Here is a 17,540-nt window from a genome sequence, read left to right as displayed (position 1 = left end):
GCAGACCTGCGGCACTGCAGATCAGGTCGCTACTGAAGGAGAATCACTACTATAGAATCGGTGTGTCCAAGCTCATACCACACAGTAAAGTGCACGGGGATCGGGCGGGAGGCCCAGGGCAAGGGCCAGCTTACCCGCTAGATTCTCCTGGCAGATGTGGATTTTACACTGGCCAGAAAGCAGCTGTCAGAGCATCCCCTTCTTGCTAGAAAATGGGGCTGGACTTTCAGAAGAGCTGCACACTCTGGTGTGTGCCGTCCCTGAGCTCTCTGGAAACCTGGCCGTCTGCGTTGCATGGGAGAGGCAGAGCCCTTCCAGGTGTGGGCCAAGCGGCTTCACTACAAGCCGTGACACAGCTGCCGTGTGCACAGGCCTGTGCCTCCTCTCCCGAGCCGGAGCCGTGGCAGGAGGCATGGAGACAAGCTGACGGTCTCCATGTTTCCCCACACAGGGCAAGACTCCAGAAGCTGGCCTCGTTTCAGATCTGCAGAGGAGAGAACCTAACGCCAGCCAGGAGGAGCAACCAGGTCTGGGTGCAAAGTGGTCTTGGCACACGTCGCATGGTAGAAAGGGTGTGTGTGTGTGTAATTAGGGAGTAACAGGAACTGGTCCATAATTAAAGCTGCTACCAAGTTTCCATTATAAACTCAGATTTGTCACCCCACCTAAACCCACAAACCAAAGAAATTGCAGGCTCAGAATTGGGAGGCTAGTTCTGGGGCAGAGGTCAAATTTCTCTGCCACCTTGGAAGTGAATTGCCCAACCTGCTCCTTAGCTATAAATGCTCCAAAATAGCGTTCTCCACAGCCCCAAAACGCTTCAAATGCTGGTTTGCCTTCCATAGCAATCAAGCCCTGAGAGCAGGAGGAACCTAAAATGTAGCTCCCTTGCCCGGGCTGAGATGCAGTGCGCAGCCCCAGGGTCATTCCGTCCAGTCCCCTGATCCAACTCCCATTGGCTTGGAGGGCACCAGATGCCTGCTGGAGACCTTAAGGGCCCAGGGTATGTCTACACTATGGGGACTATATCAGTATAGCCCCCGTGTGTAGATGCAGCCTATGCCAATGGAAGGGGTTTTCCAGTTGCTGTAGGAACTCCAGTTCTTCTTCGAGTGCTTGCGCATGTCAATTCCAATAAGGTGTGTGCACGCCACATGCACAGTCATCGGAAAGTTTTCCCTTAGCAGCTCCCATTGGGTTGGCTGTGGGGCCCCCTGGAGTGGTATCTTCATGGCACTCAATAAATGACCCACAAATATATTTGTGGACAAATTGGAGAGAGTCCAGTGGAGGGCAACGAAAATGATTAGGGGGCTGGGGCACATGACTTATGGGGAGAGGCTGCGGGAACTGGGGTTATTTAGTCTGCAGAAGAGAAGGGGGTGGGATTTGATAGTAGCATTCAACTACCTGAAGGGGGTTCCAAAGAGGATGGAGCTCGGCTGTTCTCAGTGGTGGCAGATGACAGAACAAGGAGCAATGGTCTCAAGTTGCAGTGGGGGAGGTCTAGGTTGGATATTAGGAAACACTATTTCACAAGGAAGGTGGTGAAGCACTGGAATGGGTTAACTAGGGAGGTGGTGGAATCTCCATCCTTAGAGGTTTTTAAGGTCAGGCTTGACAAAGCCCTGGCTGGGATGATTTAGTTGTGGATTGGACTAGATGACCTCCTGAGGTCTCTTCCAACCCTGATATTCTATGATTCTATGACCCGCCGACCTGGCCCCTCCTCAGTTCGTTCTTATCGCCAGTGATGGTCATTGGATCTGTAGTCGCTTGGTTAGCAAGTAGGGTGACCAGATGTCCCAATTTTATAGGGACAGTCCCGATTTTGGGGTCTTTTTCTTATATAGGCTCCTATTACCCCTCACCCCCGTCCCGATTTTTCACAGTTGCTGTCTGGTCACCCTATTAGCAAGTGCTTCCCTTAGCGTTCTTTCATATAGTTAGCTTAGCCTTGTTTAGTTGTAGTTAGTCTTAGTTGTTAGTGTATCTATTGTATATAGTGAGGTTTGGGAGCGTGGTTTCCTCAGGTTCTGGGGCATGCCGCGAGCCCACAGCTTTAAACCCTGTGGAACCTGCAGCAAGCCTATGCCAACGAGCGACCCCCTCGACTCGTGTCTGGGGGAGATGCACCAGACAGAAAGGTGCAAGATGTGCAGGGCTTTCCGCCCCAGAACTAAAAACGAACGAGATTTCCGATTGAAGCAGTTGCTCATGGACTCCGCCCTTCATCCCCAGTCTGCTGCGGATCACCAGGACCCTGCCCCGAGCATGTCCGCAGGGAGTGCCCTGGCATCGGTACATGACACGGTGCTGAGGAAGGACTCTAGTCTAAGAGACCCTCAGCACCGGCACTCTCCGGCACCGCAGGATGCACAGACAACCTGGCGCTGAGAGAGGACCGGCACTGACCCTTGGCACTGGACTGTCGGCACCAGTCCCCGGCACCAGATCCATGACACCAGATTCCTGGTTTCGGTCCCCAGCCCGAGCGTCTCGACACCGGTCCCCTGCATCATCAACTTGGCACAGGTCCCTGGCGCAGTACCATGCAGTGCCACTGTGGTCATCTCAGTCGAGATCTTCGGATTCATGTGGTGACTCGTACTATTCCCATCACAGCAGGCACAGATCCGACAAGCGATGGAGGGAGGCACCAATGGCACGGCAACCCCAGTGGCAGCCTCCGGTGCAATGGCCTTTTTGGACTCCCTGGGCTCCTGTTCGGTGGCCTCGGAGCACCGACTACCCAGACAGCCAAGGACCGGCCTACGCCCTGGGGATCTGAGGCGCAAGCCCCACAGCCGGCTCAAGTCGCCACCGAGGCAACTCCGAGGCATGACTCATTGCAAGGCCAGGCTACTGTCACCTCGGCTATGGTCGCCATAGAGGCCCCAGACGCTGAACAGGAGGAGATCAGGGAGCCGGAGGGTCAGGAGGACCCCGTCAACCTCTCGCCTCCTCATCTTTGTCCCCGGACGAAGCGGTGGTGGGAACTTCAACCTCGGGCCCTCCCCCAGTTGACCACAGGGCCCACCAGGACTTTCTACGAAGGACTGCCTGTAACATGGGGTTACAGGTGGAGGAGGTGGTCGAACCCAAAGACCCCATGGTCGACATCCTTGCTCCAGAGGGACTGTCCAGGGTAGCGCTGCCACTGATAAAAACTATCCAGAGCAATATTAAGACTCTGTGGTAGACCCCTGCCTCAATCCCGCCCACCGCCAGGGGGATAGAGCGTGGGTAATTTGTTCCCTCCAAGGGGTAGGACTGCCTGTTCTCTCACCTGCAACCATGCTCCCTCATAGTATCGGCAGTGAATGAGAAAGAGAGATGGGGGCAGCAAGGGCTGGCCCCTAAATCCAAGGAGTCTAAAAGGATGGACCTTTTTGGCAGGAAAATCTATGCAACTCGTGGGCCTCCATGTTGAAGTTTAAGTCGCTGATTCCACCAGACTCCAGAGCCAAGTTCTCGACTATCATTGATGAAGGGAAGGCAGTGGCGTGAACCTCCCTCCAGGCTTCATTGGACTCGGCTTCCCGCACCCTTTTCTCAGGAGTAGCCATGAGGAGAAGCTGAAGGCTACAGGCGTCTGGGTTGCCCCCGGAACTGCAGCAAACCCTGCAGGACCTACCATTTGAAGGCACAGGGTTGTTTCCGGAGCAAACAGACTCCAAGCTGCACAGTCTAAAAGCCTCACGGGTGACTATGAAGTCATTGGGTATGCACACCCTGGCAACCCTGTGGTATGCCTTTCCCCCGATCCCTCTTGTGCACAAAGCACTTCTCAAGTTCCGCAGGGACAGAGCGGAGGTAATTCTGGTGGCCCAGCATGGCCCTGACAACACTGGTACACCACACTCCTGGAGCTGTCAGTGGACACTCCCATCGAGTTACCACTGCATTCCGATCTGATCACTCAGGACCACGGTTGCCTTCACCACCTGGATCTCCAGTCCCTCCATCTCATGGCCTGGAAGTTTCATGGTTTAACCCCATGGAGTTTCTGTGCTCAGAACCAGTAAGGGAGATCCTACTTGGCAGTAGGAAACCATCTACTAGAGCCACATATCTAGCTAAGTAGAAAAGTTTCACTTGCTGGTGTGCCCAGCAGCATACACCTCCACTACTGGCATCTGTATTACTCATTCTAGAGTACCTTCTGTACCTGAAACAACAAGCACTGGTAGCATCATCCATCAAAGTACATCTTGCTGCTATCTCAGCTTTTCACCCAGGAGCATCCAGACGATTCATATTTGCTAATCCCATGGTAGGCTGTTTCCTCAAGGGTTGGGGAGTGATCCTCAGATCAGACAGCCTGTCCCAGCGTGGGACCTCAGTCTTTCCTCTCCAAATTAATGGGGCCCCCTTTTGAGTCAATAGCGACTTGCTCCTTTCTCTATCGTGAAAGGTGGCCTTCCTGGTGGCCATCACATCGGCTAGGAGGGTGTCAGAGCTAAAGGCCCTAACTTCTGTTCCACCCTACATGGTCTTCCACAAGGATAAGGTGCAACTCAGGCCTCACCCAGCCTTTCTTCCCAAGGTAGTGTCACTCTTTCATACTAGCCAAGACATTTTCCTACCTGTCTTCTATCCTAAGCCTCATGCCCATAATCAAGAGCAGAGGCTACACTCATTGGATTTTCGGTGAGTGCTAGCATTCTACATCGAGTGCACTAAGCCGTTCAGAAAGTCGAACCAGCTGTTTATGGCGGTAGCAGACCGGATTAAAGGACTCCTGGTCTCATCTCAAAGACTATCTTCCTGGATCACGTCCTGCATCCGCATATGCTACGAACTGGCCAAGGGCCCAGCCCTGGCTCTTACGGCACGCTCCACGAGGGCACAGGCCTCGTCAGCAGCGTTCCTGGCCCAGGTCCCAATACAAGAAATGTGCAGGGTAGCAACGTGGTCCTCGGTGCACACGTTTACCTCTCACTTTGCTATCACCCAACACGCCAGAGATGATGCAGCAGAGCGGTGCTCCAATCAGCGATTCCTTAACTCCGACCCCACCTCCGAGGTGGAGCTTGGGAGTCACCTGATTGGAATCGACAAGCACTCGAAGCACTCGAAGAAGAAAAATCAGTTACTCACCTTCTTGTAACTGTTCTTTGAGATGTGTTGTTCATGTCCATTCCAATATCCACCCTCCTTCCCCACTGTCGCAGTAGTCGGCAAGAAGGAACCGAGGAGGCATCGGGTCGGCAGGGTCATATATTGAGCGCCCCTCTCCATGGATCACCACCTTGTAGTGGTGGAGAGGCTTGTGTGTCTCAATGACCCCAAGAGCGATGCTGCCTGGAGTCATGTACTCCCTTAGGGTCACCCATGGCAGAATGGTCAAGGGCGAGGTTCCAGACAACGTGTGATCCAAGAAGTCACTGACAGCAGAGCAGACGGAGGATAACTGCACAATGGAGGTGAAACTGTTGTGTAATGTTACAACGGCTGTGAAGGGGGATGAAGGCTGCAGCAGATAGAGGATCTCCAATCGTCATGGTGTCCATGCCATTGGTTTCAAGTCCTCTACCTGTCAAGGGTAGTGTGGTGACTGTTGTGCACCAGTCTCCCCAGTTTAAAAGAAGTCCCACACCGGCATCTTCCAGTTTTTGGGAAAATAACATTTGCATAAGTCTAAAGTCCGGTGGCGATCGGCGACGGGAACAAGACAGTGAAATCCAGAAGTTCCTAGTCACAGACTGACACACAGGCGGTGAGTGTGTGGTACAGTCGTCTTGCTCGAGGATTGAGGCGGGTCAAGCATCTCAGCAGCTGCACCTGCACCTGAGCAGTCCTTTTTAGGATCCACTCTGCTCACCCCACATGGGGAGGGGGTTAGAAAAAGTACTCTAAAAATAGTCTTGCCTCTGTTTCTCCTGGCTGGATAGCCGCATCCAACAGGATCACCACCTCAGTGGTGGAAAATGTAAGAAACTTTTCAACTTTGGAACTTGGAACGTACGTACCCTGATGGACAACTCAAACAGCGACTGACCAGAGCGATGTACGGCCATTATTGCTCGTGAATTGAGTCGGTTTAGCATCGATATTGCTGCTTGGTCTGAAACTAGAAGAGCTGATGAAGGACAGGTAAGGGAGGAGAAAGGAGGATACACCTCCTTCTGGAAGGGAAAATCTATAGATGAACCCTGAAATAATGGCGTGGGCTTTGCTATAAAGAACAAGCTTGTAAGGTGCCTCTCTGAGGTACCAGTTGGCATCAATGAGCGGTTTATAACACGCCGATTGAGGCTCACCAGAAATCAACAGACACTATTGTGAGCGCCTGTGCACCAACACTGGATGCCGATGAGAATGTAAAGGAAGATTTTTATTCTCAGTTGGAAACCATTTTATCTGAGACCCCTACAGAAGACAAGATCATCCTTCTGGGGGATTTCAATGCACGTGTTGGATGAGACTCAGACCTGTGGATGGGAACAATCGGGAAAGAAGGAGTTGGCAAAAGCAATTCAAATGGAATTCTGCTCCTGACCAATTGGGCTGAACATGAACTTATTATGAACACTCTTTTCCGACAAAAGGAAAAGTTCAAAACATCTTGGAGATACCCACAGTCAAAGCCCTGGCATCTCCTTGACTACGTCCTAGTTCGTGCCCAAGATCGTAGTGATGTACTTCTCACAAGAGCAATGACAAGTGCTGATGACTGTTGGACTGATCAGCGCCTTATTCGATCCACAATGAAAATTAAGATTGCTCCCAAATGGAGGCTGCAAAAGAAGCAGGTCAGGTGCAAGCGGAAGGTTCAAGATTTGAAGGACCCTATTAAACGTGACCTCTTCCAAGTAGTCTTAGAAGAAAAGCTCCCATCAGAGTTTCCGGGAGAAACTGAGGAACATTGGAGCCAGTTGAAAGCAGTAATCATCAGTGCCTGTGAGGAAACCATAGGCTACCAAACCAGAAAACATCAGGACTGGTTTGACGAGAATGATGTCGAAATTGAGTAACTCATCAATGAGAAGAGAATGGCATTTTGTGCTTGGCAGAACGACATACATTGTAATATAAAGAGAGAAGCCCATGCCAAGGCGAGGGCGGAAGTCCAACGTAAAACCAGAGAACTTAAGAACAAATGGTGGACTGAGAAAGCGCAAGAACTCCAACATCTCGCAGACATCCACAATACATGTGGTTTCTTTAGTCACCAAGGCTGTTTATGGGCTAATTTGTCACGGTCTGAATCCTCTTCGCTCTAAGGACGGAACCACATGTCTGAAGGACAACGAAGCCATCAATTCTCGCTGGAAAGAACATTTTGAAGATCTCCCTAACCGTAGTGGGCTGTAGTCCACGAAAGCTTATGCTCTAATAAATTTGTTAGTCTCTAAGGTGCCACAAGTACTCCTGTTCTTTTTGCGGATACAGACTAACATGGCTGCTACTCTGAAACCCGTAATTCTATGGTTGCAGATGAAATCCTTGAGCAAATCCCTCAATGACCATTTAGGGATGAGCTCGGAGACCCTCCCAATTTGTATGAGGTACACAATGCCATCAAGCAGATGAAGAACAACAAGGCAGCAGGTCTAGATGGGCTCCCCGCTGAAATCTTTTAAAAACGGTAGACCAGAGTTAATTCGGCAGCTTTACCTGCTTATCCTTAAAATCTGGATAAAGGAGGAGATAGGGGATAAAGTAGATTGTGGAAATTATTGTGGTATCTCCCTCCTAGCCATTGCAGGCAAAGTTCTGTTGCGGATCCTTACAACCCGCCTTCTGCCCCTTTCAGAAGAAATTTTACCGGAGTCACAGAGTGGTTTCTGACCATGTCGTAGGACTGCAGATATGATCTTCACAGCACAGCAGCTACAAGAAAAGTGTCGGGAGCAAAACCGACGACTGTACATCGCTTTTATTGATCTAATTAAAGCCTTTGATTCAGTGAATCGCCGTGCCCTCTGGACTTGTCCTGATAAATACATCAATGTCCTAAAATCGCTTCATGATAACATGAAAGCGACTGTTCTGAGCAGCACTGGCTCCCAGAGTGAACCTTTCAAAGTACAAACAGGAATCAAACAGGGTTGTATCATCGCCCCACCCATGTTTGTGGTTTTTATTGCCGTCATTCTTTACCTAATTGCTGGGCAGTTTACAGCTGGCGTTGAAATCATTTACAGAATGGAGGGAAGCTGTTCAGGCTTAACGGGCTGGAAGCCAAGAGTAAGATTTCCACAACATCTATTGTGCAACTTCAGTCTGCTGATGACAACGCAATCTTTGCCCACTCTGAGAAAGATCTTCAAACCATCTTGTGTTTGCCGATGCTTACGCATGTCTTGGTTTCACTCTTCATATCAATAAGACTAAAGTGCTCTATCAGCCCTCTCCAAATGAGATGTTACATGCCCCATCTATCAAAATCACTGGAGTGGCACTGGAGAATGTCGATCATTTCCTCTACCTTGGAAGTCATCTTTCATCCAAGGCAGATATTGATGCAGAAATTCAACATCGCCTGAGCTGTGTCAGTGGAGCTTTTTCTCCTTTAAAGCACAGGGTTTTTGAAGATCAGGACATTGGAACAGACACCAAGCTTCTTGTTTATCAAGCCATTATTCTCCCAACACTGTTGTATGGGTTCGAGACTTGGACAACCTATAGACACCACTTGAAAGTCCTTGAGAGGCACCATCAACGCTGCCTTTGTAAGATTCTGAAGATCAAATGGGAAGACAGGCGCACCAATATTAGTGTTCTGGAAGAGGCAAAGACCACCAGTATCGAGGCAATGATCATCCATCAGCAATTCTGCTGGACTGGTCATGTTGTCCAGCTGCCAGACCATCGCCTCCCAAAACAGGTCCTGTTCTCTCAGCTGAAAGAAGGGCACCGTAACATGGGTGGACAATGGAAGCTTGATAAGGACTTGCTGAAGGACAACCTAAAAAAAAGTCATATTGACATTGATACTTGGGAGACACTTGCCCAGGATCGCTTAAAATGGAGTGAAGTCCTACGTGATGGTCCCCAGCATTTTGAACTTGCTCGCCAACAAACCGAAGAGGACAAGAGGCGCAGGAGGAAGGAGAGACTGGCTCTCAGTCATGGTGAACAGCCTCCCGCTGAGCCTGAAAACATCAGCCCTCATTGTAATAGAACTTGTGGTTCAAGGATTGGCCTTATCAGCCACCTGAGGACCCATAACTCCCATGGAAGATGATCATACTCGGTAACGAGTGATAGCCCATCATCGTCATCATACTGAGCGCCATGAAGGCGCCACTCCAGGAGGCTCCACAGCTGCCTTGACGGGAGCTGCTAAGGGAAATTTTTCCAAAGACTGTGCACGCAGCGCGCGCACACCTGATTGGAATGGACGTGAGCAACACATCTCGAAAAACAACACTTACCAGAAGGTGAGTAACTGTTTTTTCCCCTGATTGACAACAGCTACATGCATGGAAGCTGCCTTGCCATAGTGGTGTCTGCGCTGGGGGGTTTGTCAGCAGAGCTACACTGGTCAGGGCTGTGGTTTCTTCACCCCCCCACACACCCGACCAGCGTTGCTGCGTTGATCCAGCTTTTCAGTGGCGATCCAGCCAGCCCCAAACACCAAGAGGGTGGAGGTGGCGGCGTGGATGAACCTGAGATGAAGAGAACACGCTTCCCTTTGACAAGGGTAAGAGCTAAGCCTGTCTCCTTGCCAGCAGCCGTCCACACAGCTGCTCGCTGCGAGGCCCTCCCTGCATGAAGGAGCAGAGCCCATCCACGTCCATCGGATGGCCCCGTCTCGAGAGAGAGCCTATGTACTAAGAGGGGATGTCTGCTAGTGTGGCTTGGCCAGGCCCTGGCTGGAGAACTGGGGGAGAGGGGGCCATGCCTCTCTGCTCTGCTGCCTCAGAGTCTCTTACTAGTCTCAGACCTCTCCTCCCCTCTCCTGGGGGATCTTAGGAGGGCAGTGCAGAATGGGAGCCAGGAGACAGCAGAGGGGGACACTGGGGGGGGGGGGGGACAGCAGACTCTCAGAGACTCTCTGAGCCCCCTGCAGGCCACCCAAGATGGCCCCCATCCTTAGGACACTTGCCCTGTCCCCACCCCACACTGGTGCAAGGCATGTGCCCCCCATCCCCTGATTGCATAGGATCTACAGTCCCTTATGAACCCACCCCTTGGAGCTCCCTGGGGTTGAGCAGATCCCGGTGAAGCTCTCTGTAGGCTAGCTCCCAGTTGTGGCTTGCTAAGGGCATGGGTGGGGGGTGAAGGAATGGGTGGATACCCCTGTCAGAGCAGGCCTGCCACAGCTCCCAGGCACTGGTGGCTGTGTCCCTGGGCTCAAACCCCCTGCCCCCGCTGTTTGTCTGCTCCCAGAAGAGCGTCTATGGGAGAGTAAGCTGTGTCACCAGCACAGCCCTGGGCCTGAGCGCCTATGGAAGGCCCGGCAACCCCAGCCCCTGCTTATCACCACGCTGACCCCGCCGCAGCCCCAGAGACCCGCCGGCACGTCGCCCATCAGAGAGCACCCCCTGCCCTTCCATGCCCAGCTGGACGGAGAGCCCCAGGGCAGCCGGCATGCAGGTGAGGGCAGGGAATGGGCTGGCGCCGCGGGGGGGAGTGCCCTCCTGCAGGGGGACGGCGCACTCAGGGCAAGGGAACAGGCCAGGCACCTGCCATCGTCCACGGTCGCCCCCCGTCCACCATCCCAGAGCTTGGCAGAGCTGGGCTGTTCCTGGGAAATTCCTACAGCCCCTCACCCCCAGTGCCTGGCTGGCAGAGCTGGGCTGTTCCTGGGAAATTCCTCCCCTATCCCCAGAGTCTGGCAGAGCCCTGTTCCGGGGAAATTCCTTCATCCCCTCAGTGCTTGGCAGAGCTGGGCTGTTCTATGGAAATCCCATACCCCCCACCATGAGGATGGTGGTATTCGGGCCCTATTCATAGGTGCTGGAACAAGGGGTGCTGGGGGTGTGACCGCACCCCTGGCTTGAAGTGGTTTCCATCATACACAGGGTTTAGAGTTTGGTTCAATGGCTCTCAGCCCCCCCCTCCATTATACAAATTGTCCCAGCACCCCTGGCTCCATCCCTGCTGCAAGGGAAACACGGTGACCTCACCCCCATGGGATCCGCCTGGGTCCCACTAGGGGTAGCCAGTGGGGGCGAAGTGTGCAAGAGGAGTCTCGCTCCCGTCAGGGAGGGAGCTGATGATCTGTGGGGGGACAAGGGAGAGGAATCTCTCCAGTCATGGCTGTACCCTGGAGGGGCCTGGGGGTCACCTCTCCCCTCCCCCACATCATGGCCCTTCAGGCCCTGCTCCCATGGAGCCGCCCCGAGAGCCGGAGCAGGTGTTGCTGGATCCTGTTGCTCCTTAGTGCTCTGACCTTTGCCTCTCCTCCGCCCCTAGGCAGCTCAACGATGGCGCAGTCTGGAGCCACGGTTGGAACCAGCCCATGCAGGTACCGTGCTGGGGCCCGCGCCCCCTCGCCCAGCCAGGGCTCCATACTCTAGGGGGGTAGGTGTGCAGAATGGAGGGGACGGGGTACCCGAGGTGGAGCCCAGCCGCTGCCCTGAGGGGGTCTGACTGCTCAGCACACCCAGTGGCCCCACTACTGCCCCCAGCTTCCCCAGCCCTAGAGAGCACCCCTGCCTGCTTCGCTCTGCAGGGACCCAGCTCCAGTGGGGCTCCTTCGGCTCCGGAACTGAGGAGGCAGGACCAGAGCAGTCAGTGACCGGGGACTGGGACACTCTGAGCCTTCGACTGGCATGGAGGCTCCGTAAAGAAACAGCCCAGGGGTCTCTGTGGGCATACATGCCTCTGAGTGCAAAGGGGGGAGGGGAGGGTAAATGGCAGGGTCGAAGGGTCGATCCAGCCAGCGATCCTTCAGGAACCGGAAATCCAGGCCGAGCAAAGCCAGCGAACCTCAGCCAGCGACATGCAAAGTGGAACTTAGCTCAGGGCAGAAAAGCTCCCAAGAGGCATTTCTTCTTTGAGTGGCTACAGCCGTGTTTCCACTCAGGTGCGTGAGTACCCAGCACACCAAAGCTGGAGAACTTTGTGTAGCAGTACCTGCTGGGGCACATGCACCCTGTCCCTCCTCAGGCTCCCCCTGAGGCTATAGAAGGGCAGTCATCCCCCCCACTCAGTTCCTTCTCGCCACCCACAGCCTGATTGGCAGTTCCTCATGGTTACTGCACTACAGCGAGATCATCCTCTGTGCTTTGTAAATAGTTTTAGCCCCGTTAGCTAGCTAGTTAGGGTTAGTAGTTCCATGAGTGGTTGGTTAGTTAGGAAGCCTGGCGCTATGCCTTCACCGAATTTTAAGCACTGTCCTTCACGTGGCTGTCCCATCTAGTGACCACCACATTCGATGCTCGTTGTGCCTGGGAGAGGGGCACAGGAAAGAAAAATGTTAGTTGCTGGAGACCTTCGCCTGAAGTAACACCTCAAGGAGCAGCTCCAGCAGGATCTGGGAGCTTGCACAGCTCACCCGGCCCCACAAACTACATCAGGCCTAGTGCCAATTTCTGATAGACAGCCAGACTCAGGTTCTTCTCCACAGGGAAGGGACCATTCTCCTGTCTGTGGTCCTCAAGGAAGAGAGCTCACAAAACTAGTCAGAGCCATTCCGGGGGTTCAGAGAGACTCTTCCTTCTCTTCTAGGAGGAGTGCGGGGCATTAGCAAGACTCCTTGAGTGTCCAAAATAGAGCGGGACGAGGACCATCTACCCACTCCCTAGTACTGAAAAGCGAACTGACCAGTACCAGACCGTCAATTCCGCAGGATGTCTGTTGAGTCCGGTGCCAGCACATTGGCACTTTCAGTATTGACCACAAGCTTTTCAGGCAGCAGCTGCTTTACTCTGCCTCTCGGTCCCAGATTCACCTCTGATACAGGAGTCCTCAGCTGAGGGAATGCCCCCTGCAGTCCTGGGCCAGTGTGGGTTGGTTGCTTTGGACTATAGACAGTTACTGGCTTCTCTCTTGTTACCAGTTAAGAAGCCCACCAAAGAGATGGATCCGGTCCCATCATCAGCACCAAGACATCTTGCTTGGGTACCGATACTGTTTTTGGCTCCGATGATAGCTCTAGTCCCAGTCTCCACATCTTCAGTAACGAGCCAGTCTTCGGCTAGGGTACCGACCTCCGCACAGGACCGACAGCCTTTCCGGTACTGCATTTTAGTGCAGCCTCAACTTCCCAAGCAGCACACATGGCACTGACTACTGTACCATCCTTGGTACCGGTCCAGTCCCCTTACTGGACCTCAAACAGATCGGGATACTTGGTGGGCCTCTCAGGTTTAGCTCATCTGTTGACTATTTGGGGAGTTCCTTGCAATCAGGCTCAGAATCCTTCTCTCTCTCTCCCATCTCCTTCCTCCAGAAGATCAGCAGCAATACCAAGAGAACACCGTTCCCTCAGCAGGGACACAATTCTTGGCCTGGTACATACTGGCTTCCTGTACCACATTAATTTCCTCTCTGGCCTTGGAATGCCCACCGCTCTTCAAGATCTCAATCATCAGCTCACTCCAGAGCCAGGATATGGAATCCTTCTGTTGTCTCATTTCCTGGCCCACCGAGACTGGAGACACAAACTGATACGGCTCCAACTGAGTCTACTACAGCAGAGTGACCCTTTATCACGGGGACAAGCCTTACCATAGGGGAGTCCATCTGTTCCACTTCCTGTCATCCTCCTCACCGGACAATTCCACCAGAATACTTTAAGTCTCACCAAAACTCCTTAAGGAGGATGACTACAGCCTTGGGCATCCAAGAGAATACCAATAAATTGGTGGATATTCTTCAGCCCCAGTGAGGGCAGCCCTCCCTATAAGTGATACTGTTTCGGAGCCCGCAAAGTCCTTGTGGCACACGCCAGCTTCCTTACCTCCCACAGCAAAGCACACAGACACGCGGTACTATGCCCCCAAGCAAGGATTTGAATGTTTCTACTCTCGTCCGGCCCCAAACTCCTGTGTGGTAACTGCTGCAAATGAGAGGCTGCGATGGGGGGTGGGTGGGGGTGGGGTAGGGTGCAAATCAACATACAAAGAAAAGGGGACCAAGAGAGCTGGTTTAATGGGGAGAAGATTTATTCTACCTCCTCGCTTCTCATGCGCATTGCTAATCAGCAAGTGCTTTTTTCTAAATACGATTTTGTAAACTGGGACGCACTGTCCCAATTTACTGATGAGTTGCTGGAGGATGCCAAGGAGGAGTTTAAGGCGTTCCTGGCAGACAGTCGTCTAGTGGCTAAGATGTCACTACAATCGGTGCTCGATGCAGCAGACGTTTCCTCCAGGATTATGGCTGCAGATGTAAGAATGAGAAGAGCTTCTTGGCAAGAGAACTCTGGGGTAGCTCCCGACATCCAACAGAATATAGAAAACCTCCCCTTGGCTGGGCGGTTCCCTCTTTTCTTAAAAAAACGGATGAAACTACATTCTTGTAAGGACTCTTGAGCTTCAGTGTGTTAATGGCTGAGCCATTACAAATGTTGACTCTATCTCCCCTTGTAAGTACTCTCACACTTCTTATCACACTGTCTGTACTCGGCTAGCTTGATTATCACTTCAAAAGTTTTTTTTCTCTTAATTAATTGGCCTCTCAGAGTTGGTAAGACAACTCCCACCTGTTTATGCTCTCTGTATGTGTGTATATATATCTCCTCATTATATGTTCCATTCTATATGCATCCGAAGAAGTGGGCTGTAGTCCACGAAAGCTTATGCTCTAATAAATTTGTTAGTCTCTAAGGTGCCACAAGTACTCCTGTTCTTCTTTTTGCGGATACAGACTAACACGGCTGTTACTCTGAAGTGTGTTCACAGGGAGTCAGAGTCTATGCCCCAGCCGTTAAGAGACGGCATTAGCGGGAACAGCAACAATACCATCAGTACTGCCACTGCGATTTCAGGCAGCCAACTTATCCTTCCAGGCAGCAAGACCTTTCCAGGAGGAGGCACAAATTACAGAGGAGAAGTTCCTCTGGTTTCACCTCTAAACAGCTGGCTCGTCCCCATCAGCTTAGGGCAAACAGACCATTTGACTCGTTCTCTCAGTCAGCATTCAGCCATCAGTGATCTTCCAGTCATATCTCCCACCACCTCCCCCTTGGTGACAGGCTGTCCTACTTCTACACTGCTTTGGAAGCAATAACCACAGATAGATGGGTTTTAAAACACTGTGGGACTCGGCTATGGTGTCCAATTCCTAACCATCCCACCCTACCCCATCCCTTTTCAGGGACCCATTTAATGCGTCACTGCTTCTTCAAGAGCTTCAGACTCTATGCGCTTCAAGGGCCATAGAAGAAGTTCCCCTCCAACACTGGGGGAAAGGGGTTCTACTCATGTTACTTCCTGATACCCAAGTCTAAGGGAGGGCTGACACCTATACTCGGCCTCCAAGATCTCAACAAGTGCATCAAATATATGAGATTTGCATAGTCACCCTAGTGACAGTTCTCCCCTTGTTGAATCATGATTGGTTTGCTGCCCTCCATTTTCAGGACGCTTGTTTCCATCTAGTAGTGTTACCAAGATAATGGAAGTTCCTCAGATTTGTAGTGGCGGATCAACATTATCAATACGCTATACAGTAGCACCTCTGAGTTATGAACACCAGAATTACGAACTGATCCATCAACCGCACACCTCATTTGGAACCAGAAGTACGCAATCAGGCAGCAGCAGAGACCAAAAAAGAAAAGAAAACCCAATACAGTACAGTGCTGTGTTAAACGTAAACTACTAAAAATATAAAGGGAAAGCAGCATTTTTCTTCTGCATAGTAAAGTTTCAAAGCTGTATTTAGACAATGTTCAACTGTAAATTTTGAAAGAACAACCAGAACGTTTTGTTCAGAGTTACGAACAACCTCCATTCCGGAGGTGTTTGTTACTCTGAGGTTCTACTGTACTCCCTTTTGGCCTATCCTCAGTCCCGGGTGTATTCACCCAGTGCATGACTCAGGAGAATGGAGATTTGGGGCTTCCCTTACTGGACAATTCGCTAGTGAGGGGCAAGTCTGAAGGCCAAGTCCTCCATCACATCCAATTCAGACTGTCTCTCTTCAATCAATTGGGGCTCATCTTGGACAAAGGAAAGTCTACATTACTTCCAATGCAAAAAATGGAGTTAATTGGGGCCCTACTAGATTCTACAAGTTCAAGAGCCTTTCTCCCTCATAAGTGGTTACAAACAATTTGGCACCTATGTCTGTCCCTCAAATCTCACCACTCAACCACAGCTCATGTATGTTTGAGGTTGCTAGGCCACATGGCGTCATGTACTTATGTAGTTCAACCTATGAGAGTGTGCCTGTTGAAATTGGTTTATCTCAACAGCCTAGTCTGAGTGCCTCCAGTGGTCCTGCAGTCGTTAGAATGGTGGACAGATCAGAGCAATGGATGTGAGAGAGTCTTTCAATTGTCCTTTACTGACCAGGACCATAGTTACTGATGCCTCGGCGATAGATTGGGGAGTGCATTTGAAGTCTTTGAGAGTCCACGCTATGTGGACAGAACAGGAAGCATCATTATATATTAAGGTCCTTAAACTTTGAGTGATTTACAATGTGTGCTGAGTTTTTTCCTCTCTCCCATCAGGGGCGTGTCTGTTTATATGAATCCTGACAATACCACTGCAATGTAGTGTGTGAACAAACCAGTTCAACAAACCACTTCAATCAGTTCTGTTGGGAAGTGATAAAGTTTTGGCACTTTTGCATCAAGAAAGACATTACCGCAGCTGCGCACATTCCAGGTGCCCAGAAGCAATTGGCCAATCAGCTCAGTAGGAATTTCTCCAAGAATCATGAGTGGTCTGTGAAGAGCAGCATCCTGAGGTCCATCTTCAGGAACCGGGGCTTTCCATCTGTCAACCTATTTGCAACAAAAGACAAGAAGTGCTGTCAGTTTTGCTCTAGAGCAGGTCACAGTCCAGGCTCTCTGACCAATGCCCTCAACTGAATTGGGGATCAGCCTTCCCCCCAGTTCTGCTTGTCCCTCAGGCCATTCTCAAAATGAAGATGGATCAGGCCAAACAGATACTCATTGCACCAGCCTGGCCAAGACAATGTTGGTTCTTTGGCCCTCACAACCAATTGGTCCAATGTCCTGTCCTCTTCCGCTCTTCCTGGACCTACTGTCTCCACACCAGGGCCAGCTGTGGCATTCAAGTCTTGGTAGTTTGCAACTCATGGTATGGATGCTGCATGGTCAGATTAGGTGGAAAAGAACTGTTAAGAAGCAGTCCAACTGGTTCCGTTAATAGTATGAAGCTATCTATTAGATCAGCCTCTTTGGCCAAGTGGAAACGCTTTTTGGGTTTGTCATTGACTCGGGGAATTCGATTGGTACTAGCGCGGATTCAGGACATTTTAGATTACCGGTTACATTGTAAACCATGGGGCCTGCTCTCAGTCATTGAGGGTCAACTTGGCACAAATCTCAGTGTTTCATCCCCTGATCCACGGGAAGTTGGTATTTTCCAACCCCGTGGTTGTTAGATGCCTGCAAGGTGTTGTTTGCCTCTTCCCACCTATAAAGAAACGTAACACTG

At 51.4% G+C, this 17,540-nt stretch overlaps 1 protein-coding gene across 1 annotated transcript in view; it reads left to right on the top strand.

Moving 5' to 3' along the window:
* AGBL2 (ATP/GTP binding protein like 2) overlaps positions 1–17,540 on the top strand; it is a 48,360-nt gene that overhangs the window by 27,678 nt on the left and 3,142 nt on the right. The window contains exons 16-18 of the mRNA XM_034762143.1: positions 452–527; positions 10,345–10,551; positions 11,374–11,425. Of these exons, the coding sequence (XP_034618034.1) occupies positions 452–527; positions 10,345–10,551; positions 11,374–11,425 (335 nt within the window). The remainder of the gene's footprint in view (positions 1–451; positions 528–10,344; positions 10,552–11,373; positions 11,426–17,540) is intronic.

This window comes from Trachemys scripta, chromosome 2, assembly GCF_013100865.1.
Source record: "Trachemys scripta elegans isolate TJP31775 chromosome 2, CAS_Tse_1.0, whole genome shotgun sequence".
Lineage (NCBI taxonomy): Eukaryota > Metazoa > Chordata > Testudines > Emydidae > Trachemys > Trachemys scripta.
The sequence above is the reverse complement of the archived record's forward strand: the minus strand, read 5'-3'. Positions and strand labels throughout refer to the sequence as shown.